This window comes from Colletotrichum fructicola, assembly GCF_000319635.2.
Source record: "Colletotrichum fructicola Nara gc5 chromosome Unknown KSG_Nara_v1_contig09, whole genome shotgun sequence".
NCBI classification, from domain to species: Eukaryota; Fungi; Ascomycota; class Sordariomycetes; order Glomerellales; family Glomerellaceae; genus Colletotrichum; species Colletotrichum fructicola.
In genome coordinates, this window is record NW_027094059.1 from 2,381,563 (window position 1) to 2,398,850 (window position 17,288).

General features: G+C 53.4%; 6 protein-coding genes across 6 annotated transcripts; 2 read left to right on the top strand and 4 right to left on the bottom strand.

Moving 5' to 3' along the window:
- Positions 1-389: 389 nt before the first annotated feature.
- On the bottom strand, positions 390-1,613 carry CGGC5_v014947 (uncharacterized protein; the record flags this gene model as incomplete). Its single annotated transcript, XM_032025244.1, has 1 exon — positions 390-1,613. The coding sequence occupies one exon, from the start codon at positions 1,611-1,613 to the stop codon at positions 390-392; it is 1,224 nt and encodes a 407-aa protein (XP_031878134.1).
- Positions 1,614-4,956: 3,343 nt separating this feature from the next.
- MCH2-0 (putative transporter MCH2) lies at positions 4,957-7,054 on the top strand (the record flags this gene model as incomplete). Its single annotated transcript, XM_032025246.1, has 10 exons — positions 4,957-4,972; positions 5,153-5,177; positions 5,260-5,358; positions 5,413-5,467; positions 5,522-5,621; positions 5,686-5,770; positions 5,822-6,321; positions 6,373-6,612; positions 6,672-6,815; positions 6,873-7,054. 10 exons carry the CDS (start codon positions 4,957-4,959, stop codon positions 7,052-7,054), a joined length of 1,446 nt encoding a protein of 481 aa, XP_031878124.1.
- A 139-nt stretch (positions 7,055-7,193) lies between these two features.
- Positions 7,194-8,033, bottom strand: avfA (Averufin oxidase A; the record flags this gene model as incomplete). Its single annotated transcript, XM_032025247.1, has 1 exon — positions 7,194-8,033. One exon carries the CDS (start codon positions 8,031-8,033, stop codon positions 7,194-7,196), a length of 840 nt encoding a protein of 279 aa, XP_031878135.1.
- Positions 8,034-10,966: 2,933 nt separating this feature from the next.
- CGGC5_v014950 (uncharacterized protein) lies at positions 10,967-12,019 on the bottom strand (the record flags this gene model as incomplete). Its single annotated transcript, XM_032025249.1, has 1 exon — positions 10,967-12,019. The coding sequence occupies one exon, from the start codon at positions 12,017-12,019 to the stop codon at positions 10,967-10,969; it is 1,053 nt and encodes a 350-aa protein (XP_031878136.1).
- A 1,009-nt stretch (positions 12,020-13,028) lies between these two features.
- On the bottom strand, positions 13,029-13,813 carry CGGC5_v014951 (WSC domain-containing protein; the record flags this gene model as incomplete). Its single annotated transcript, XM_032025250.1, has 2 exons — positions 13,029-13,383; positions 13,446-13,813. The coding sequence occupies 2 exons, from the start codon at positions 13,811-13,813 to the stop codon at positions 13,029-13,031; spliced, it is 723 nt and encodes a 240-aa protein (XP_031878138.1).
- Positions 13,814-14,953: 1,140 nt separating this feature from the next.
- CGGC5_v014952 (uncharacterized protein) lies at positions 14,954-17,026 on the top strand (the record flags this gene model as incomplete). Its single annotated transcript, XM_032025251.1, has 1 exon — positions 14,954-17,026. The coding sequence occupies one exon, from the start codon at positions 14,954-14,956 to the stop codon at positions 17,024-17,026; it is 2,073 nt and encodes a 690-aa protein (XP_031878137.1).
- Between the last annotated feature and the right edge of the window lie 262 nt (positions 17,027-17,288).

Sequence of the window (17,288 nt, forward strand, 5' to 3'; positions counted from 1 at the left end):
GGGCGTCGGGAGAAACATTCTGGATATAGGTAACAGTTGCACCAGGGGGGTATCACGAGATGAGCACCACAGAAGCCGACAGGTGCTCAATGACAGCATAATCGTATTCAGTGTTTTTGATTGACGAATCGCTGAATTTTCGCATAAGTATTGTTATCCAGGGTACTAAATTAGGTAGAAACAACCGCTCTGGTACCTGTACTGCCTTTCTGTTGAGAATGGTTACGTAGAACATGTAGGCGTACACCACGTCGACGGACCCGCCCGATTTCGCCGTGCCGAAGCCCACGCTGCAGGGTCTACTTTAATGACCCGAACTCACGGCCGATAGATTTCACTCTCCTGTCCTTCCTTGATATAGTAGTAAAGCGAGCCATCGATGGCATACCTTAGCCAAAGGCCCCTACCATCGCCCCACTCGTCTCCTCGCTGCTCCTGTTCGAGGCCGAGGCCTTTTCTGTGGCCGATGCCTCTGATGTCGCGAAACACGTTCGACGGCAGCTCCACCACAATGTGCTTTTCTTGCTGCGGCGCGAGGTGCGCAAACGCGAGGGCAAGCGGTCGATCTCGGGCAGGCGAGCGTCCGGATCCGCGTGCCGTTGATTGTCGAGAATGTTTGGAAAGGTGACGACGAGAGATCCCAGGTTCGGGAAAGGGACCGCCAGGTCGGCTAGGTCCGGGAGCAGCCGCATTCTTTCCTTGTCGCTGGCACGCGCAATGAACGGCAGAGTGAAGTCCCCAAAGAGCAGGAACTCGCACCGCAGCTCAAGCGACCGTATCTGGGCCAGGCGGTGCGGGAGGAACAGGCGTCGGCCGTCGTTCGGGGGGCAGAGCAGCGCCTCCAGCAGGTCCCGGCTTTGGATGAAGAACGTGGTGGTCGCGTAGAGCACCTCGACGCCCTCGACGTAGGCCTGCCGGCGCAGCCAGCCCAAGGCACCGACCGCGCAGTCGCAGGTGCCCCTTTCTGGGAACGCCATGCCGTCTACGGCGGGCCCTCGCGGCCACAGCTCGCACAACATGGCGTCACCCTCGAGGCAGCCGTCACGGTGCGGCCAGACGTATGGATCGCGGCCGCGGGCTCTAATGAGGCGGTCCACGGGCGACCAGCGGGGGATCACACGGTGACACACACAGCCGTACCAGCGCCACTCCCACTCCCACTCCGGCCCCGTCTTCTTCCTGGTTTTGTAGCCCTCAGACAACGGCGAGGCGGTCGTTGCCGGCGTCTCGCCCGCGACGGCTGGGGGCACGACAATGCGGGACCAGCTGAGGGGCGCGGCCCCGCGGCCGTGCTCGTGCGCGGCTCCGGGGGCCGTCGGGGGGCTCGGCTGTTGCCCGCGCGGGGCCGGCCGCAAGTCTAGGTGTAGTGTATGCTCGCCAAAGGCGGCCACGAGCACGCGCCGGCGTAGCTCCGGCGACAGGAGGGCGAAAGTGCCGAGCGCGGCGACGACGGTATCTGCAGTAGCGGCGGTAGCGGTCGCAGGAGGCGTGATGGGCCGGGGCCGCTGAGCAGGAAGAAGAGGAAGAGGTGGTGGTGGCAGCTCCGAATAGTCGATTTCCTGGTCGCTGCGCCGCTTCTTCCCACCTCGAACTGCGTCTAGCAAGCGACGCATGCTTGGTCCACTTGCTTGTTGATGATGGATGGACCCCAACCGGTTGTTTGTTCGGTGCGTATGCAGTGTGATGAAACCGCATGGTGTGCTGGAAGCTGATTCGGTGAGAGGCGGTGTGGTCCCGTGTCGCAGGATCGGCGAAGTAGCGTTTGTTAACAAGGGTCATATTCCTGTACTTACGATGACTCGCTTCCGCAAAAAAGCATTTACAGACGGCTTCTATGCCATGCATCTGCATCTCATAGTTGTATCTAGGTCAATGGTGTCTCCACGAAACTCACGCGGAGATGGCTTCACAAGGTCTGCAGCTATGGAAATGCTTACCTTGGCCACGCATGCGTTATGATTGCTCATGCCGTTGGCAATTTCTTTGATTCCTGAAGGTCGGTCGACAGTCCAAGCAATCCTCAAAAACTCAGAATCATGGTCTGGAGTCTAACGCAAACCCTCAAGGGGAGCCGCTCTCAAGGCCTATTTTTCATCACCGTTTTCTGGCTGGAAGCTCAAGATATTTGATGGCATTTCATTGGAAGCACTTCGTGCAGCCAAAAGCAAGTTGCCAACCTCGGTCCTTCAGTGATTTGTTCTGGGGAGTGGAACCACCCACGATTCCTCGAAACATGGCGACAGAAGGAGCCAGATAACTCACGACTTCCTCTCCTTTCCGGTGAGGCCGGAGCGCTTCATTCCTCCCACTTGGCCACAGATATGCTTCTCATAAGTGATAATCTTGCGAGAAATCCCAGCATCGTATGCATCCCCAGTGAAGAGAACCGAACCAGTGGCTGCTGGCAATGTCATCCTTGATAAGATCCAGCTTCTGAAGGGACGTTCGCTGTTGGGGAAAACCAGACGGGTCGTGGCTTTTGTACTTTTTCTGAGATTTTTCCAGAATCCACTTGATGGGTTGGATGTTAGGACCAAAAGGTGCAGCTGAGTTTTGACTTCATACAAACCTGGCTGACCTGTGTACGGGTAGTCCACAATTGGCAAAAATGTGTGAAAGACTTTGCATCATGAATGCTAGGTACAATCCATAATTCTTGGTTTGTTCATTGTTCACTGAGTCTCACGTAACTTTGGTGGCAATGTTCTGTCGTGCTTTCGACCATCGGTTCCGGGAAGGACATGAACGCCACGATGACCAACTGCTCATGTGTCTCTGATCAGAACAGTCCCTTTCTTCCTGCGACATACAAGTAAAGTAAGAACCAGACGATGATTTCTCACCCCTACACACTCCGACTCGCCCCGGATCGCGTGCAACAGAGTGGCTTCAAACTACTGCCGAAGTCTTGTTTCCTATTCGCCAGGTAACAACGGCTGAGATGTAGCCACCCGACTGAGACACAACCCTTACTGAGAGCTGAACTCGTGTTCGGAGAGATCAGTCGCCATCTTACTTTTGAGGTTCCATCGGTTAGATATACCAGGCAACTGGAACCAACTTGCCCAAGGCGAACTTGAATCACCGGAGAGGCATCAAAGTATATAAACGAAGATATTTATCCTCATTTTTCTCATGTGCTGAACTATAGCTTATCCTTGTCCTCAATAAATAAGTCAACTGTCAACCTTTTTGGGGCTGTCATGTACGTCTCACGATCTGTGTCCATCGCTCTGAGCGTCCTCACTTTGGGTTGCAGAGCTGCGACCACATTGGCCAAGTGCAATGCCGACAAGTAAGTGAAATGTCCGGTTATTCGATTGATTACTGATAAAGTTTCTCATTTGAAGTTGCTATCGAGCTTTGTTCCCTTGTCCATCTCCGACAGCAGTTTCTTCTGCCTCGGCATTCTGTGCCACAATAACAGCCAACGGAATCACTGCCACCAACTTCCCGACTCGCGCGACGTCAGCTTGCGGCACGGCCCCCGCTCATTACATCTCTGCCTGTGCATGCGGCCCCACATGTCCCGTTCCGACGCCGACGTCGACTCCCTGTACGGCCTACGGCGGTCTGTTGACCAACGGCGACTTTGAGTGCGGCATTGCCCCGTGGACGATCGAGGTTCTTGACCCAAATGTAAAGGCTGGTCTCACCTCAGCATCGGCCCACTCTGGAACAACTTCATTTGAATCGAAGCTACTGGCAGACAGGCCTCTCCAAGAACCCGTCACCAGTACCAGGATCAAAAGCCCGCGGGTTTCCGTGCAGAGAAACGTCCCTTGCAGACTGAGCTTCTGGGTCTGGTTCGACAATATGGACGCTGGCTTTATCGGGGTCATGATCGATGGACAGCCCAAGAGGACAATCGATGCACGGGACGCCCCTGGATGGGGAGTTTGGAAGGAAGTCACCGTGGACTACACCCCTCAGAATAACCACGTCCAAGTCACTTTTGAATTTCTCTACGGGAGGGTCGCCAGCGTCGCTAGGCTCGACAGTGTTGTCCTCGAATATTTACATTGATGGACAAAGATATTGATTCGATGTCATTGGGTTTTATTCGGGAGTTGCTTTTCTTGGAACTACTCTCCTTTGATCTAGGAACATGCTTACAGACGCTCATTGGAACACACGCAGGTTTGCATTGGCGAGCAAGACAGGCCTCTCGAAGACTCAACCTATCCCGTACTGGCTGGCTTTCTCTTCCGAACTTTCAAAAGATAAAGATAGAAAATACCAAGTCTTGAGAAACTCTCACTCCTTACTCATTACTCATTCAGTCTCTCCTACCGCAAAAGTAATGGGAACATAGAGCGACCACGCTATGTCCGAAGTGTATCTTATCGCCGAAGCGGAAAATGCCCCGAGTTTCTTCAGAGTCTATGACAGCACAGACCAGGAACCGGGCCGCCTTCGGTCCATAGCCGCCGAAACCGGCCGGAAAGACAGGGAAATTACCGTCACAGTCGCGAAGTCGCGTCTATTCGGCGTTGGTCTCCGAAGCTAACAGCACAGAGCCGCTTGGCGTTGCGCAAACAATCCGCAGAATGGTAGCATATGATGTCCTGCAAATGCTGGATAAATGCGGCCATAGAATGAAGAGGGCTCGTCATATGATACCCGCAGGGCGTGTTCCGCGTGTTTGTTCAGGGGTGCTTGACGGATAAAAGCAGAAACCCTCCGGTCCAGACCACCGGAGCCGTCCAGGTTGCCCAGCATGAAGGGGAAACTCGACAAGACCAATGAGAAGAATCCATTACACATCGATCCGCGGCATCTGTATCCGGTCTAGCCCACAGTCGCATCCCCCATCACCGTCAATCTCGCCTTTTTCTCTAGACACCGCGCCGAGTTGTCTCCACACTATTCCCGGCGCAAACAAAAAATCCAAAACGCGCTTCGGGTCGGGAACTGGCGTCGAAAACTCGCTTCGTCAAAATTGATCCCCCGCGAATGCCTACTGTATACGGTTACTCAACTACTGTATACGGCTTGCCGAGTCCGACCTCGTGCCGAATTCTCAGTCTATTTTGCTTTGTCACCAACACCCTGACGTCCTGAGTCAATCGACGCGGCCCTGCTGTCCGCCTCCCACAACTTGCCCGTCGCATTTCCTCTGCTAGAGAGAAGAGAGCGTTTTGACAACGAGCGGTCTGGTTGTTTGTCGCTGCCCGGTATGCCTTCTCGATCTGAACCCCCAAGTATTCAGGACAACGACCACGGCGGCGTGGTGCAGATGCCTGACAGCGTTTCCAGGGCAGCGGAGAGTGAGAAGCGAAATGACACTTCGCCGAGCCAGACCAGCAGCCCGCGCACAAGCGAAGAGGTAGAATTCAAAGAAGGCGGCTATGGATGGTAAGTCTCAACACCGCAGCGCTCTCTGAATGAATGACGCTGACATAAAAATAGGGTCGTAGTCGCCTGCGTCTTTCTCATCAATGCACACACTTGGGGTCTGAACTCAGTCAGTTTGGCGCCCGCCCGATGACTCGACTCTCATATAGCTAACAAGCCACAGTCATATGCGGTCTTCCTCGCCTATTATCTCAATTCCGGGGCCTTCCCCGGCGCCAGCCCGATCACTCTGGCCTTCGTCGGCGGCCTGTCCTTCTCCGTCGGTGAGTCGAATCTCACACCGACCCCGCGTCCGCGCCGAGCCGCTTACTGACATCCGGCCCACAGCCCTTCTCGTCGCCCCCATTGTGACCTGGTTCATCCCACGAATCGGAACGAGACCGACGGTCGCGATCGGTGTTACAGTTCAATCGTAAGTGCTCTGTATCCTCACTATCCTTCACCAACTCTAACTTGACCTCAGCGCCGCCCTCATCGGCGCATCCTTCACGACGCAAATATGGCATCTCCTGTTGTCGCAAGGCATCGGCTTCGGCGTCGGTATGGGATTCACCTTCAATGCGACCGTCGGCGTCATCCCACAATGGTTCATCGTTCGCCGTTCATTCGCGTCAGCTATCGGTAGTGCCGGCTCGGGCCTCGGCGGGTTGATTTACTCCCTGTCGTCAACTGCCATGATCCACAACATCGGTCTGCCATGGGCGTTCCGCATCCTCGCCATTCTGTCTTTTGTTGTCAATGGCATATGCTGCGTTCTGATGCGGGACCGCAACAAGGCTCTCGGAAGTGTCCATGCCGCATTCCACAAAGACCTGTTTAAGAGGACTGAGTTCTGGCTCTTCATGTCGTGGGGTTTCTTCTCCCTTTTCGCATACGTCATTGTCGTCTTTTCTTTGGCCGACTTCGCTGAGACGGTCGGGTTTACTGCGAGCCAAGGATCGATCGCCTCGGCCATGTTCCAACGTAAGTCAAGTATGAGTACAACATCCCGGCAATGATACTAACGCAAAGCAGTGTCACAAGGCATCGGTCGCCCCGTCATCGGCCTCATTAGCGATCGCGTCGGGCGCATCAACGTTGCTGGCTTGGGCACCCTTGTCGCCGGGCTAGCGACTCTGTTCGTCTGGATCTTCGCCGGGAGGTATTTCGCAGGCACCATCGTTTACGCACTCTTCGGTGCCTTCGCTGGATGCATCTGGGCGACGGTCACCCCTGTCGGTGCCGAAGTGGTGGGAATACAGCTCCTGCCTTCCGGTAAGCAGCCAACGCATGACATCTTCTGCGGCTAGCAAAACTGACATTTTGGTTCTCAGCACTGTCCATCTTTTGGATGATTCTTGTCCTCCCAGCCACCTTTGCAGAGCCTATCGCTCTTACCATCAAGGGCTCAGGCGTCGATGCTTACCTCGGGGTCGAGATCTTTGTTGGTTTCATGTACATTGCCGCCTTTATCTCACGTAAGTTGTAAACCACTCTGAGCATTAGGTAGGCTTTCATTGCTAACTCTAGCAAAGTCTGGTCTCTCCGCGTATGGAAGATCCGTGAACTCGAAAGCCTAGATCTACCCGAGCATGAGCGAGCTGACGCTCTGCGCAACAATGATGCCCTCTCCCTTAGTACATCGCGGCGCACCGGGCCGAAGCCGAGTCTTGTTCACTCAATCTTCAAGGGAGCTCTGGCTGTGCAGCGTGTCTAGACGTACCTAGGTATATCCAGTAACAAAAATGGTTGTTTCATGTCTTATATACTAGAGCATATGTACATAACAATAGCATCGAAAATGGAAACGAAAGCCAGTGACAGGCTGATTTAAACTCGCTTGTCCGCATATTTCCCTAGCCAAACACCTTGTTGAACAGCGCTTTGATGAATAAGAATCCAGGCAAAAAGCTCGCAAGTAATCCTACCACCATACGTGACAAGACCTCTGGACCGTACCTGCGAAATCCCTCTTTTGACATTTCCGACCATACCCCAATTGCCTTGAGTTCTCGGTACCGGTCTTCGGTGGCCAGCTCCGCAAAGCCCGCGCCAAGGTCGGCATACGAGACTGCCATGCCGATCGACTCGACGCCGATCTGATGCCCACTTCCGTCCTCTTCGATGATGGCTGGCGGTTGTACCAACAACAATGACAGTGCGTCTTCCTTCTCTGCCTCTTTGAACGTCCTGTGCGCGTTGAGAAGATCCTGGTAGGGGTAGTAGAACGCGTTCTTGACGAGCCAGCTGATCAACGCCGGCTGTTGCGCCTCGAAGCGCTCGTTCCACGTCGCTGACGATAGCAGCAACACGCGCGGCTTCTTCCATGCTGATGAACCAGACCCGTCCTTCAGCTGCTTGAGTGCGGTGACGATAGTGCGCGACGCATCGGTGAGCACGCGGATGCCAGGCCTGTTTTCATTCTCGCCGAGAGCGCAAATGATCGTGTCGGCGCCGTCTAGAAATCCCTTCACGCGAGAGACGTCGGTGACTTGGCCTTCGACTATTTTTACGCCGTGCTCCGTCTTGAAGGAAGGAAACATGGAAACCAGCTTATCCTTGGAGCGCACATAGACTTTGAGGTCGAACGGGTTGGAGGGGTTCGCGAGGAGGGCCTTCAGGGATTCGCTGCCCGTGCGGCCGGTTGCGCCGAAAATGGCCAGGGTTCTTTTGGAAGAATTTGTGTCCGATGCCATGTTGAAGCTTTATGTGCGTTATTTGTCGGTCAATACTAGTGCGAACCTAAGCAGTCGTCTCCTGCGCCTTTATCAACAGTGAGATTCTCATCACTTTTGTAAAGATTTATTACCACAGTCATCTCATTTTCATGACGCTGACGGTGTCGTATCTCCGTGGCCAAGCTCCGGACAACTGCAAATCTTCGGACAACTTAAAGTTGCCAATTGTCCGCGCCGACTAGCTGGACCGACCGCCAAAACACCGGTGCGGTGAAACGAGAAAGCCGTCATAGACTTGGGGCGCCCCGCCACGCGAGTCCGCCCAAGTGCCGATTCGGCAATCGCTTTCACCTCACATAACCCAGTTCCACCACTGCAGGTCCAGATTGTGGATTCCGGCATCCTTGCCGTGGCAGAACCGTGGGGGTCTGGCGTCGGTGACCGGTGGTTGTGACGTCCGCTTTGGCCGGTCGGATGAACCCGCGCAGCGTGGACAGTTTTCCGCCGATGCAGGGTTCATGTGTTGGTGCGATGGTGTCATTGAGGCGAGTCTTATCTGAGACAAAACAATTCCTCGTTCAACTATTGAACGAGATGACTGCTCATGTTCAGGTAAAAAGCATCATTGTATCATTGGGTTTCAGATGCTTATCTGGCTTTCCTAAGCGGCCCTTGTGATTCTCGGAGTCCTGTACGAGGTCACCAGTCCGCCTGTAATCCACAATTCTAGATGGAGGAGACCGCCTGTTTTTCCTGTGCTAGAGCGACTACTTTTCCCGTGGTTGTATAACGCCTTACACCGCTCTACTATCGTCGCCGTTGTTACTACTACCGTCGCTATTACTACTGGCGTTGTTATCGTCGTCGTCGTAGTCGTCGTTATCGTCAGTATGATTATCGTTACTAGTATCATCGTGATTGATAACATACGTATCTTGGTACACAGGCAATACGGCAGACATTATACTGTTCCGTAAGTATCGCCCCGCTGATTTGCTTAAACCCCAAGCAACAGATTGGAAGTCTGTTGTGGGAGTTTGCACACAGCCTCGCAGCAAGCTTGGCCACATAGCCTTCTTTGTGCGATGTTACCTCCAGCACCACTGAAGGGGAGCGATTTTGCATCAAAGGTTCTTTCATTTACGAGTATTTAGCGTTATAAGAAAAATGATTAAACTTGAAACAATTTCAAAGATAGGTCTTGCTCCGCAGATTTGTAGCCCGCGAAATGACTTCACCTAACGCCCTCATGAGAGCACGCGTTGATGCTGCTCCATTTTATCATGCCTAATTTAAGAAGGGCTGCCTGCCTTATACTATCATATGACTATAGACTTCAATCGTTAAAGATGCACCATATCTCACGCTAAATGCTTCAAAAAGTTTAGAATCAATTGCTGCCATTTAATTGAGGCATAATCTTAAGTTCCAACCCTAATTGAAAGCTTGCTATTGTTCCCATCTGTCATGGCAGCCCTGTTGATAGAGTCTTCTAATGTAAGGGTTAGCCATAGTACTAGAGGAATAGACCGGCAAATTTCTTCGCTTTTTCAGGGCGGCCAAACTCACATTGTATGATGCCTCATGGGCAAAGTCGTCCACTGCAAATCCATTCATTGCCAACCTTCTTGCAGGAACACTGCCGAGCTACGAGTTCGCCATCTCTCTTGACCATGGCCGGTTCGGGGACGAAGTCCTTTGGGCATAGCCGTCCGCTGCAGATCCATTCGTTGCCGACCTTGTGGCAAGAGCACTGTCTAGCAACGAGTTCGCCGGGAGCAGCGGTGGCGAAGGCGAGAGCTGCCACGAGCGTGAGGATGGAAAACTTCATGATGCCGTCTTCGAGGTGATTTCGATTGCTTTTTGGAGGTGATTTGTGTGGCCGGTTATGTTGTGATTATCTGGAGAAATGGCAACAAGAGCGGGCTATTATTTATGTTTGTTTCTGACGGGCCCCTTGTTCCCCTACGGTCAAATTAACTGCTGCCCATTGCTGGATATTGGCACCAAGCAGAGACTTAGCCGTTGCTTGGCCGTCTGAGGCGACACCGCGAGCTTCCTCTTCAAGACTTACGATGCACCAGAAGTATGGTTCTATATTGCCCGAGATTTCAGGGCGAGTCTTCATTGGATAATCCAAGACTTGAAGCACTGCAAGTCAGCCTTGATTGGCATACAACTCTGTGAGATGGCTGAAGGATTGGGTACTTTTGTCAGTATCTCAGCCGCAGCGACGCGAGGCCATGCCCGATTAAGAAGGTCTTGATGGATTATGACCTATCCAGGCCTATCCAGGGCTCGTAGTCAGAAATCGTAGAACCTGACATAAGCGTTGTAACTGTCAAGGTTGCCACCATGATTAAGTAGGATTGCACTACCTTAGGATACTGGCTCACCCGCTTCTCTGTGCGTGCATAGGTAAGTTGCCGCCACTTTAGAGTCTCGTTAAGGAAACTCGTGATCTCTGAACCGACAAATGGGCTTTCATCGCGCCCGGCTAGACAGGTGCCCAGCTGGGTGGTTGTTTCAACACATTCTGGCCGCCTAAATGTCTTGGCACGCCCGCTCTTGAGGGGGCTTTTGTAGTCAAAATAATGGCTAGATCAAGCGGAAGCCCGCCACTGACCGCGGAGTCTTCCACACGGCCTAGTTGGACCTCAAATCTGAGGGCAGGATTGCCCGATTTCCCGCGATTGTCCCAAGTATACCTCGATTGATAGATTGAAGAAAGCTAAGATGCCGATGCCAGCTTCCTTCTGAGCTTCGTAGCCCGATTGGACGATAGCACTTGCCAAACTGTTGCAGGACCGCAACTCCTCGACAGAGACGTGGGAGACAACCTTCATTCATTAGGACGCTAATGAGGCTGGAGGGACCCATCAGGCCAGAATCCAGCCGGGATAACCCGATCCGTGAGCTCACTGGGTATCATGGAAAACCATTGTTGACAATCATTCTTGTTTGTCTTCTTTCACACCTCTAATTTCTCTCCACCTCGCTCCCTGAACCTTCTCGGCCTCCACACCTCTCCATCTCCTTCCATCTAAATGTTTCAAACACAGTTGCTTCCCTTCACCGGGGTAATACAGCCAGCAAGCCCATTTGGCCCACATGCTCTGCTCTTTCATCTGTGTTCTTGCACGCTGCCCGATAACATCTTCGATGAACGCGCCCTTCGGAATCGCCAGTCTCGTTGGAAATACCCGGGAGAGATAATGCTTGGTGGATGCGATATGTGGCTTATCATGCCAAAAGAACATTGGTGTCAGCGGCACGGTGCAATTTTGATGTGACGGGTGGGTGAAGTCCCGCTTGAGCTTCTTCGTCAACGCTCTCAGAGCGGGGTAGTCATGGGCATGGGCTGAGTTGGCGTACTCCAGCATTCGCACTGAGGCGAGGCAGATGTACTTCACCGGCGCCTCCTCGTCCTCGTCAGTAGCCTTCATGACGTCCAACATCGGCGCGACCGGGATGTCTGCCACCAGCGTCCAGTCATGTTGGTGAACCCAGACGTACGGCGTAGTGGTGATCCTGAGGGCTGTTCGCACAGCAAGGCCGAAGCCGAGTCTCTCTGCGGGTTCGACAAATGCGACCTTGTCATCTTTTGTGCTCTTGACTGTGAATGGTGTGAGGTTCAGAGCTGCTCTCCCGTCGAATCCGTACTCCGCCTCCCCTTGCTCCTGCGCCAGCTCTTCATCCGACGAGTGTCCGTAGGCTCCAAGAACGAGGGTCTTGACATTCTTCTTGTAGGCATCATACTGCTTTGCGCCCTCTTCCGTCACCACGCCCTTCTTCAGTCTGGATACTGGGCCAATGCGGTCGTATGTATCGAACACAACGATGATGCGACAAGACAGGAGGTCCTCGCAGTGTTGGCGAACAGACTGAAAGACGGTATCGAGAAGTTCTGTCGAAGGGGCAGATGGCGTCGGTGATGTTGTGATAATAAGAGTGAGGTCCGCACAGATCGACGCCGAGGGGGGCGGCGGAGGAGTGGAGGACATGGCTCCTCGCCTGGGTGAGTTGTTGGCGACTGAGCTGAAGTGAAATCCGGCTGCCTGGAGTTGTCCTGGAGTCGTTCGGTACGTACCTTTTCGGTGAAATTTTTTCGGGTTGCATCACGCCGAATATGTGGCTCCTCGGAGCCGATGATGCCGGATCTCTTGAAAGTGTTCATCTCATGTTTTTCGGCGTGTAATCAATGCTTGAGGCGATCATTGCCGTGAGATTAAAGTCATGAAGGAGGCTTTATGAAACCTGGGAAGTTTATAAATCAATCGTGTTACGAATGACCGAGGGGCATCATATCACTACGAACCAGAGGGATGTAAGTGCAATAAGATTGCTCTCGTCGGAATACGCCTGCTATGCTGATGAAACCACGGACCAGATATCTGGGTAACCCTGTCAGAAAAGCCTGCGCCAAGATCCCAGCGCCTCCAACGAGAACTTGCGCCTTTTCGCAGAAAAGCAATTCGGCAACATGTAAAAAGCCAGCTATCCCGGGCCGGAGGACCGACTAAGGACTAATGCTCTGGCCCCGGGACCCATTTTGGTCGGACCCGCACGCAACAAACTCTTCCCGCACCAAAAATAGCCAACAGGATCAAAAATATGACCAGCCTGGGGGTCGAACCCAGAATCTCCTGATTTCACGATGAATCGTAGTCAGACGCCTTGCCATTGGGCCAACCGGCCATGGTTGTTTGTATCCATTGCTGGATGTTGGAAGTGATGCCGTTGTTTGTGATCAAGATCCTCGGCCCACCTCTCGCCCCCATTGCTCAATTCCCTCCGCTATGAACATCGCCGACGGCGTCTTGTGACACAGCAACTATATCTCTTGGAGATATTTGTATTTCTCTGATAATTCTGATTCATCCAATGGGTAATCCAAATGACAAAGAAACATCCTGAACTCCAGGCCATGCTGACGAAGCGCATCAGGCACAGATCATGGCCCCTGGCCTTCCTCCATGTTCAAAGTGCCCATCCTGATGCGCTTTGGGGGTCTCATGAACTCTTCTTCTTCCAGGCGCTGAGAAAATAGTACCCGCCGCAGATTTCCGAGTTTGGTGCGCCGGCGCAATGCATATCGCAATTCCATGCCGGAGCAACTGTCTTAGGTGGCGTCTTCGAGCAGTAACACTGGTCTCCGTACTGAGTCCCAAAGTAGTCAAAGCCATCGCAGGCCAACGCGCACAGCTTATTTGTTTGGTTTTGGATGACGCTGATGTTTCCGGAAAACACGCGCTCGTCGCCGTCCTCATAACAACCGATGAAATCCCAATCGGTAACCGTGACCCATGTCGTTGTTGCCGCTGCGGCGGTAGCGGTTGATGAACCGTTCGCGTCGGGGTCGCTTGTTCTGGGTACCGTTATGTTAGTGCATCTTCTCTTGCTGTATTATGGGTAAGCTGTGAAACAAACTTTGTTGGTGATGTGCTCTTCAGATCGAGAATCTCGGCGGATTGTTTCGCGAGCATGCTGCCGAACACACCGGCGACCACGACCAGAATCGCAATGAAGAAGGCCAGCAGACACAGCAAGATGAAAACACCACTGCTGATACCGCATATCCTCTTCTTCGTGGGCCGACATGCGTCGATCGGAGCTACATAGCCTTGGTCCGCTGATAAAGGCACCGGCTTGTATTGGTCGTATGAGACGTAGTGGGAAGTGTTGACGATCTTGTCGGTCTGGTCGACGGGATGCAGACCATTCTCGACGTATGCGCCATCGCTATCGTGTGGTTGGCTGTAGTTGGGGGCCGGGGAACTCCCGTGCGATGAATCCATCGTTCACTATTGAGGTGTCCTCGATGACTCAAGTGTGTCTCCGTCCGATGATCATTGGCAATTTACGACCACTGCACCGGCAATATGAAAAGATCAGATGCCTCTGATGTACCAATCCAGGAACACAGAAAGATCAAAGGTTTCACTCGAAAAGGGACGAGACACCCAAATAAGAGAGCGAAGCATCCGTGAGTTGGCGGGCGCTAGGCAGCCACAAAGCAGAGGATCGCTATGCCAGCGCCGAATTAGGGATTGGGAAACCAGCTCCCCTGCGCCACAATTTAGAGTCTTGAATCCTTCAACTCCACTAGAGCGAACAAGCTCTTTGCCCCGGTGGCCAATGATAGCAACATGGAGCAGGCTGGCAATGCATGTCAGACAAGGCCCGCTCGGCCATGCGATAAACCGCGGCTTTTGCAAGCGTGAAGTCCCTGAAACAACATCGCGCGGGAGTCCAAAGTGGCCGAGATGGCGTCAATGTTGCCAACCTTTCCAAAATCAGCCTTACGGGGGCCCTTGGCAACTGGGGCTGCTGATGGTAGCTAAGCTGTATTTGGTGGTGCTCATTTCCTAAAAAGGCGCCAAGATCGGCTCCCACCTTCGCTTCTCTCAAGGCCGTTGCTTTTTTTCTCTTATTCTGTTGCAAGGCTCCAGGCAGCCGTTACTTGACCGCTTTCCCGTCCTTTGCGGGGGAGCTGGTCGAGACCATGTATTCCTGTGAGACGTCAACGCAGGCAGCTCTTTCAACAAGATAATGTTTCAGTGGACAAGAATATCAATTCCTCAAGGCCCTGTTGAGTCATGACACCCAGTCGAAATTTTACATATCTATTGGCTTTGCAGTGAAGGCTTCGGCAGTTCGTCTCTCTCAACTCGGGCCTTGCTGTAACTTCAAGAAAGCGCGCGCCAATCAAATGGCTGCTGCGCAAACGCACAGCTGCCCGAGCTGAACGTCGGTCAGCATTCACTGGATCTTTTTTCAGGAAATCGTCCACCAAAAAACCGCTGACGTCATTCTTGCATGGCAGAGTCAATCTGAATTGAGGGGGAATTAGGTAGATAGGTTGTTCTTCCACCTTGCGTTCCCTCAGTTTTCGTTATTCGCCTTTGTCATTTGCTAGTGTCTTGACGCGGCTCAAAATGTCTGAGAGGACTGATATTGACGATGAGGAGAAGATCAACTACTTCACACGGCACCTCGTCGACCCAACTGAGATCGCACAAGAGCGGTTTCTGTGCCTCGTTGTGGAGCGCGTTCGCGAGACAGCCGTGAGTCTGGCGGTACTGGGCTTGGTCGCCGAAGGCACACGTCTGCTGGAGATCCTCCATTCGCATGGGATCCCGCCGTTCGACCTCTACGAACTTGGCCCCGAAAAGCGTTCCGAAGACTACGACAAGTCGTGCTATCTCGCCAAGGGGGATACAGAAAAGTACGCGGTCAGTGTCCCCCCGACAAGACCGGACCCATTCACACGAGCTGTGTTCGCATTCGCTTGGGAGAAAACCGGCTCCTGGCCGGCGTGGGCGTCCCCGGGACCCGAATCGCTGGAAACTGGCGACTCAGATATGATTCCAAATGGGGAAGAAACCACTCTGGATGCCCTGGAGCGGTATGCGCGTCTATGCGTCTGCAACAGGTTCGGCCATACCTGGCGCGAGGACGACGAGACGCTTCAACTTGTTTCTGAAATGGGCAGTAAGGGTATGAATAGGGCGAACCCCCATGGGCCAATTCCGCATCGCTTGAGACAGTTTTGGCTGCTCTGGGAGCGGATGTTGGCGCCGTGGTCGATGAACCAGGTTGTCAAGTCCACGGGGCGCGCCCTGACTCTTGATCTTGCCGTGCGGCTCACTTTTCCGCAAAATCGACAAAGGCATGGAGACACCAGACAAGAGAATGATGGAGGGGAGCAAATTCCAGAAGACAACGAGGAGAAACAGGATGAAGATGAAGTGGTTGATGAGTTTTTCCTGGATGATGACAATGATGCAGGGAGAAATACCTCGAGCAAGGAAATCAAAAATCCAGAAGATGCGCACCAGTACAATCTCAACTATATCAACTCGTGGGGCAAGGCCATTGCCGAGAACCATTATGCACAGGACCAGTTGCCCATGCTCGGCTGCATGAGACGGCTATGGCAGAGGGGCTGGTTCGAGCACAACGCCACCACCAACACCCTCGTCAAAGAACTCGACCTCGATGTCGACTATATCCGCAGAGTGACCCAGACAGGCTGCGACATGCTCACCAAAAGACTCGAGACCGGCCCGATCCGACCATACGCGGGCGCCACCGTTGCAGAGCTTGTGCGGGCAATCGACGAAAACACGAGGGCAAACGCGCCGTACTGGCCCGAGCACAATTCGGAGGAGAGAATCGCCGCCGACGCGGGCGCGATGGAGAGGGACGAGGACAAGATCACAAGGCCAGAGACGCTGCTGCGGCGTCCCGTCCCGTCTCATCCGGAAATCGCGGACCTAGAACAAAAGCTTGAGCTCACGGCCCCTTTGCCGGAGCAGTATAAAGCCTTCCTGCGCGCCACGAACGGCATGGGTCCGATTTGGTGGAACGAGACACAGCTGATCCGGCTTTTGTGCCCGATCGCCGATGTTGGGCTCGCTGATAGCTCCTACTGGCCTGTCCCTATCCAGCTTGAGCTCCTGCCCGACCACCACTGGCTTCATCCTGCCATCGAATGGCCCATGGTTCGCCGCTCAGTAAGGATAAGTCAGGACACAAGCCACGATGGGTATGTTTTGTTGGTTGAGCCGAAGTTTGTCGCCGAGGCCAAGGCAGCCTTCTTCGAGGTTTACGACCCTCTGCCGGAGGAAGAGAAAGGCATGCTCCGCCGGGTCGTCGAAGAGGTATACGGCAGCGTCGACGCTTTCCGCAAGCTCGAGTGGGGGGTCGTTCTGTGGACTGCTTGGTTTGCCGAGATGATACCCTACCGCGACTTTGCGGCGTTGCTTGAAGACTTCGCGGTGGGAAGTCAACGCAAGATGAGGCCTTGGTCGCGGTACTGGTATCCGGGGATTCGGAAGCTGGATTCTTACTACTATTTGCCGCAAAACGAGTGCGAAGAAGACGGCGAAGAAGGTACCGTCGATATTGGAAAGGGCAACTTGGTTGTTCATGAGGATGGCACGATGTCCATGTGCGAGAACGTCTATCCGGATAACGAGTTTACGAGGCCTGAAGTGTTTCACTAATGTCGTTCGCCTGGAGATAATGGCATCAAAGAATTCCCCTAACCCCAAACCTCAACCGGCAAAGACCACAGTGGGTCATCGTCTGCAACTTGACACTAATGGCTTCCCGATGCAGTGTTGCATCCATGAGGGGAATTTAGAAGCCTCCACTTAACGATTGAGTGCTTTCATATCATCGAGCCATCTGACGCTCTAATGTCGTGTAATTCGGATGAGCGGAAAGACGCGGGCTTGGCTATGCGAGTGCCATCGAAACAGGAAG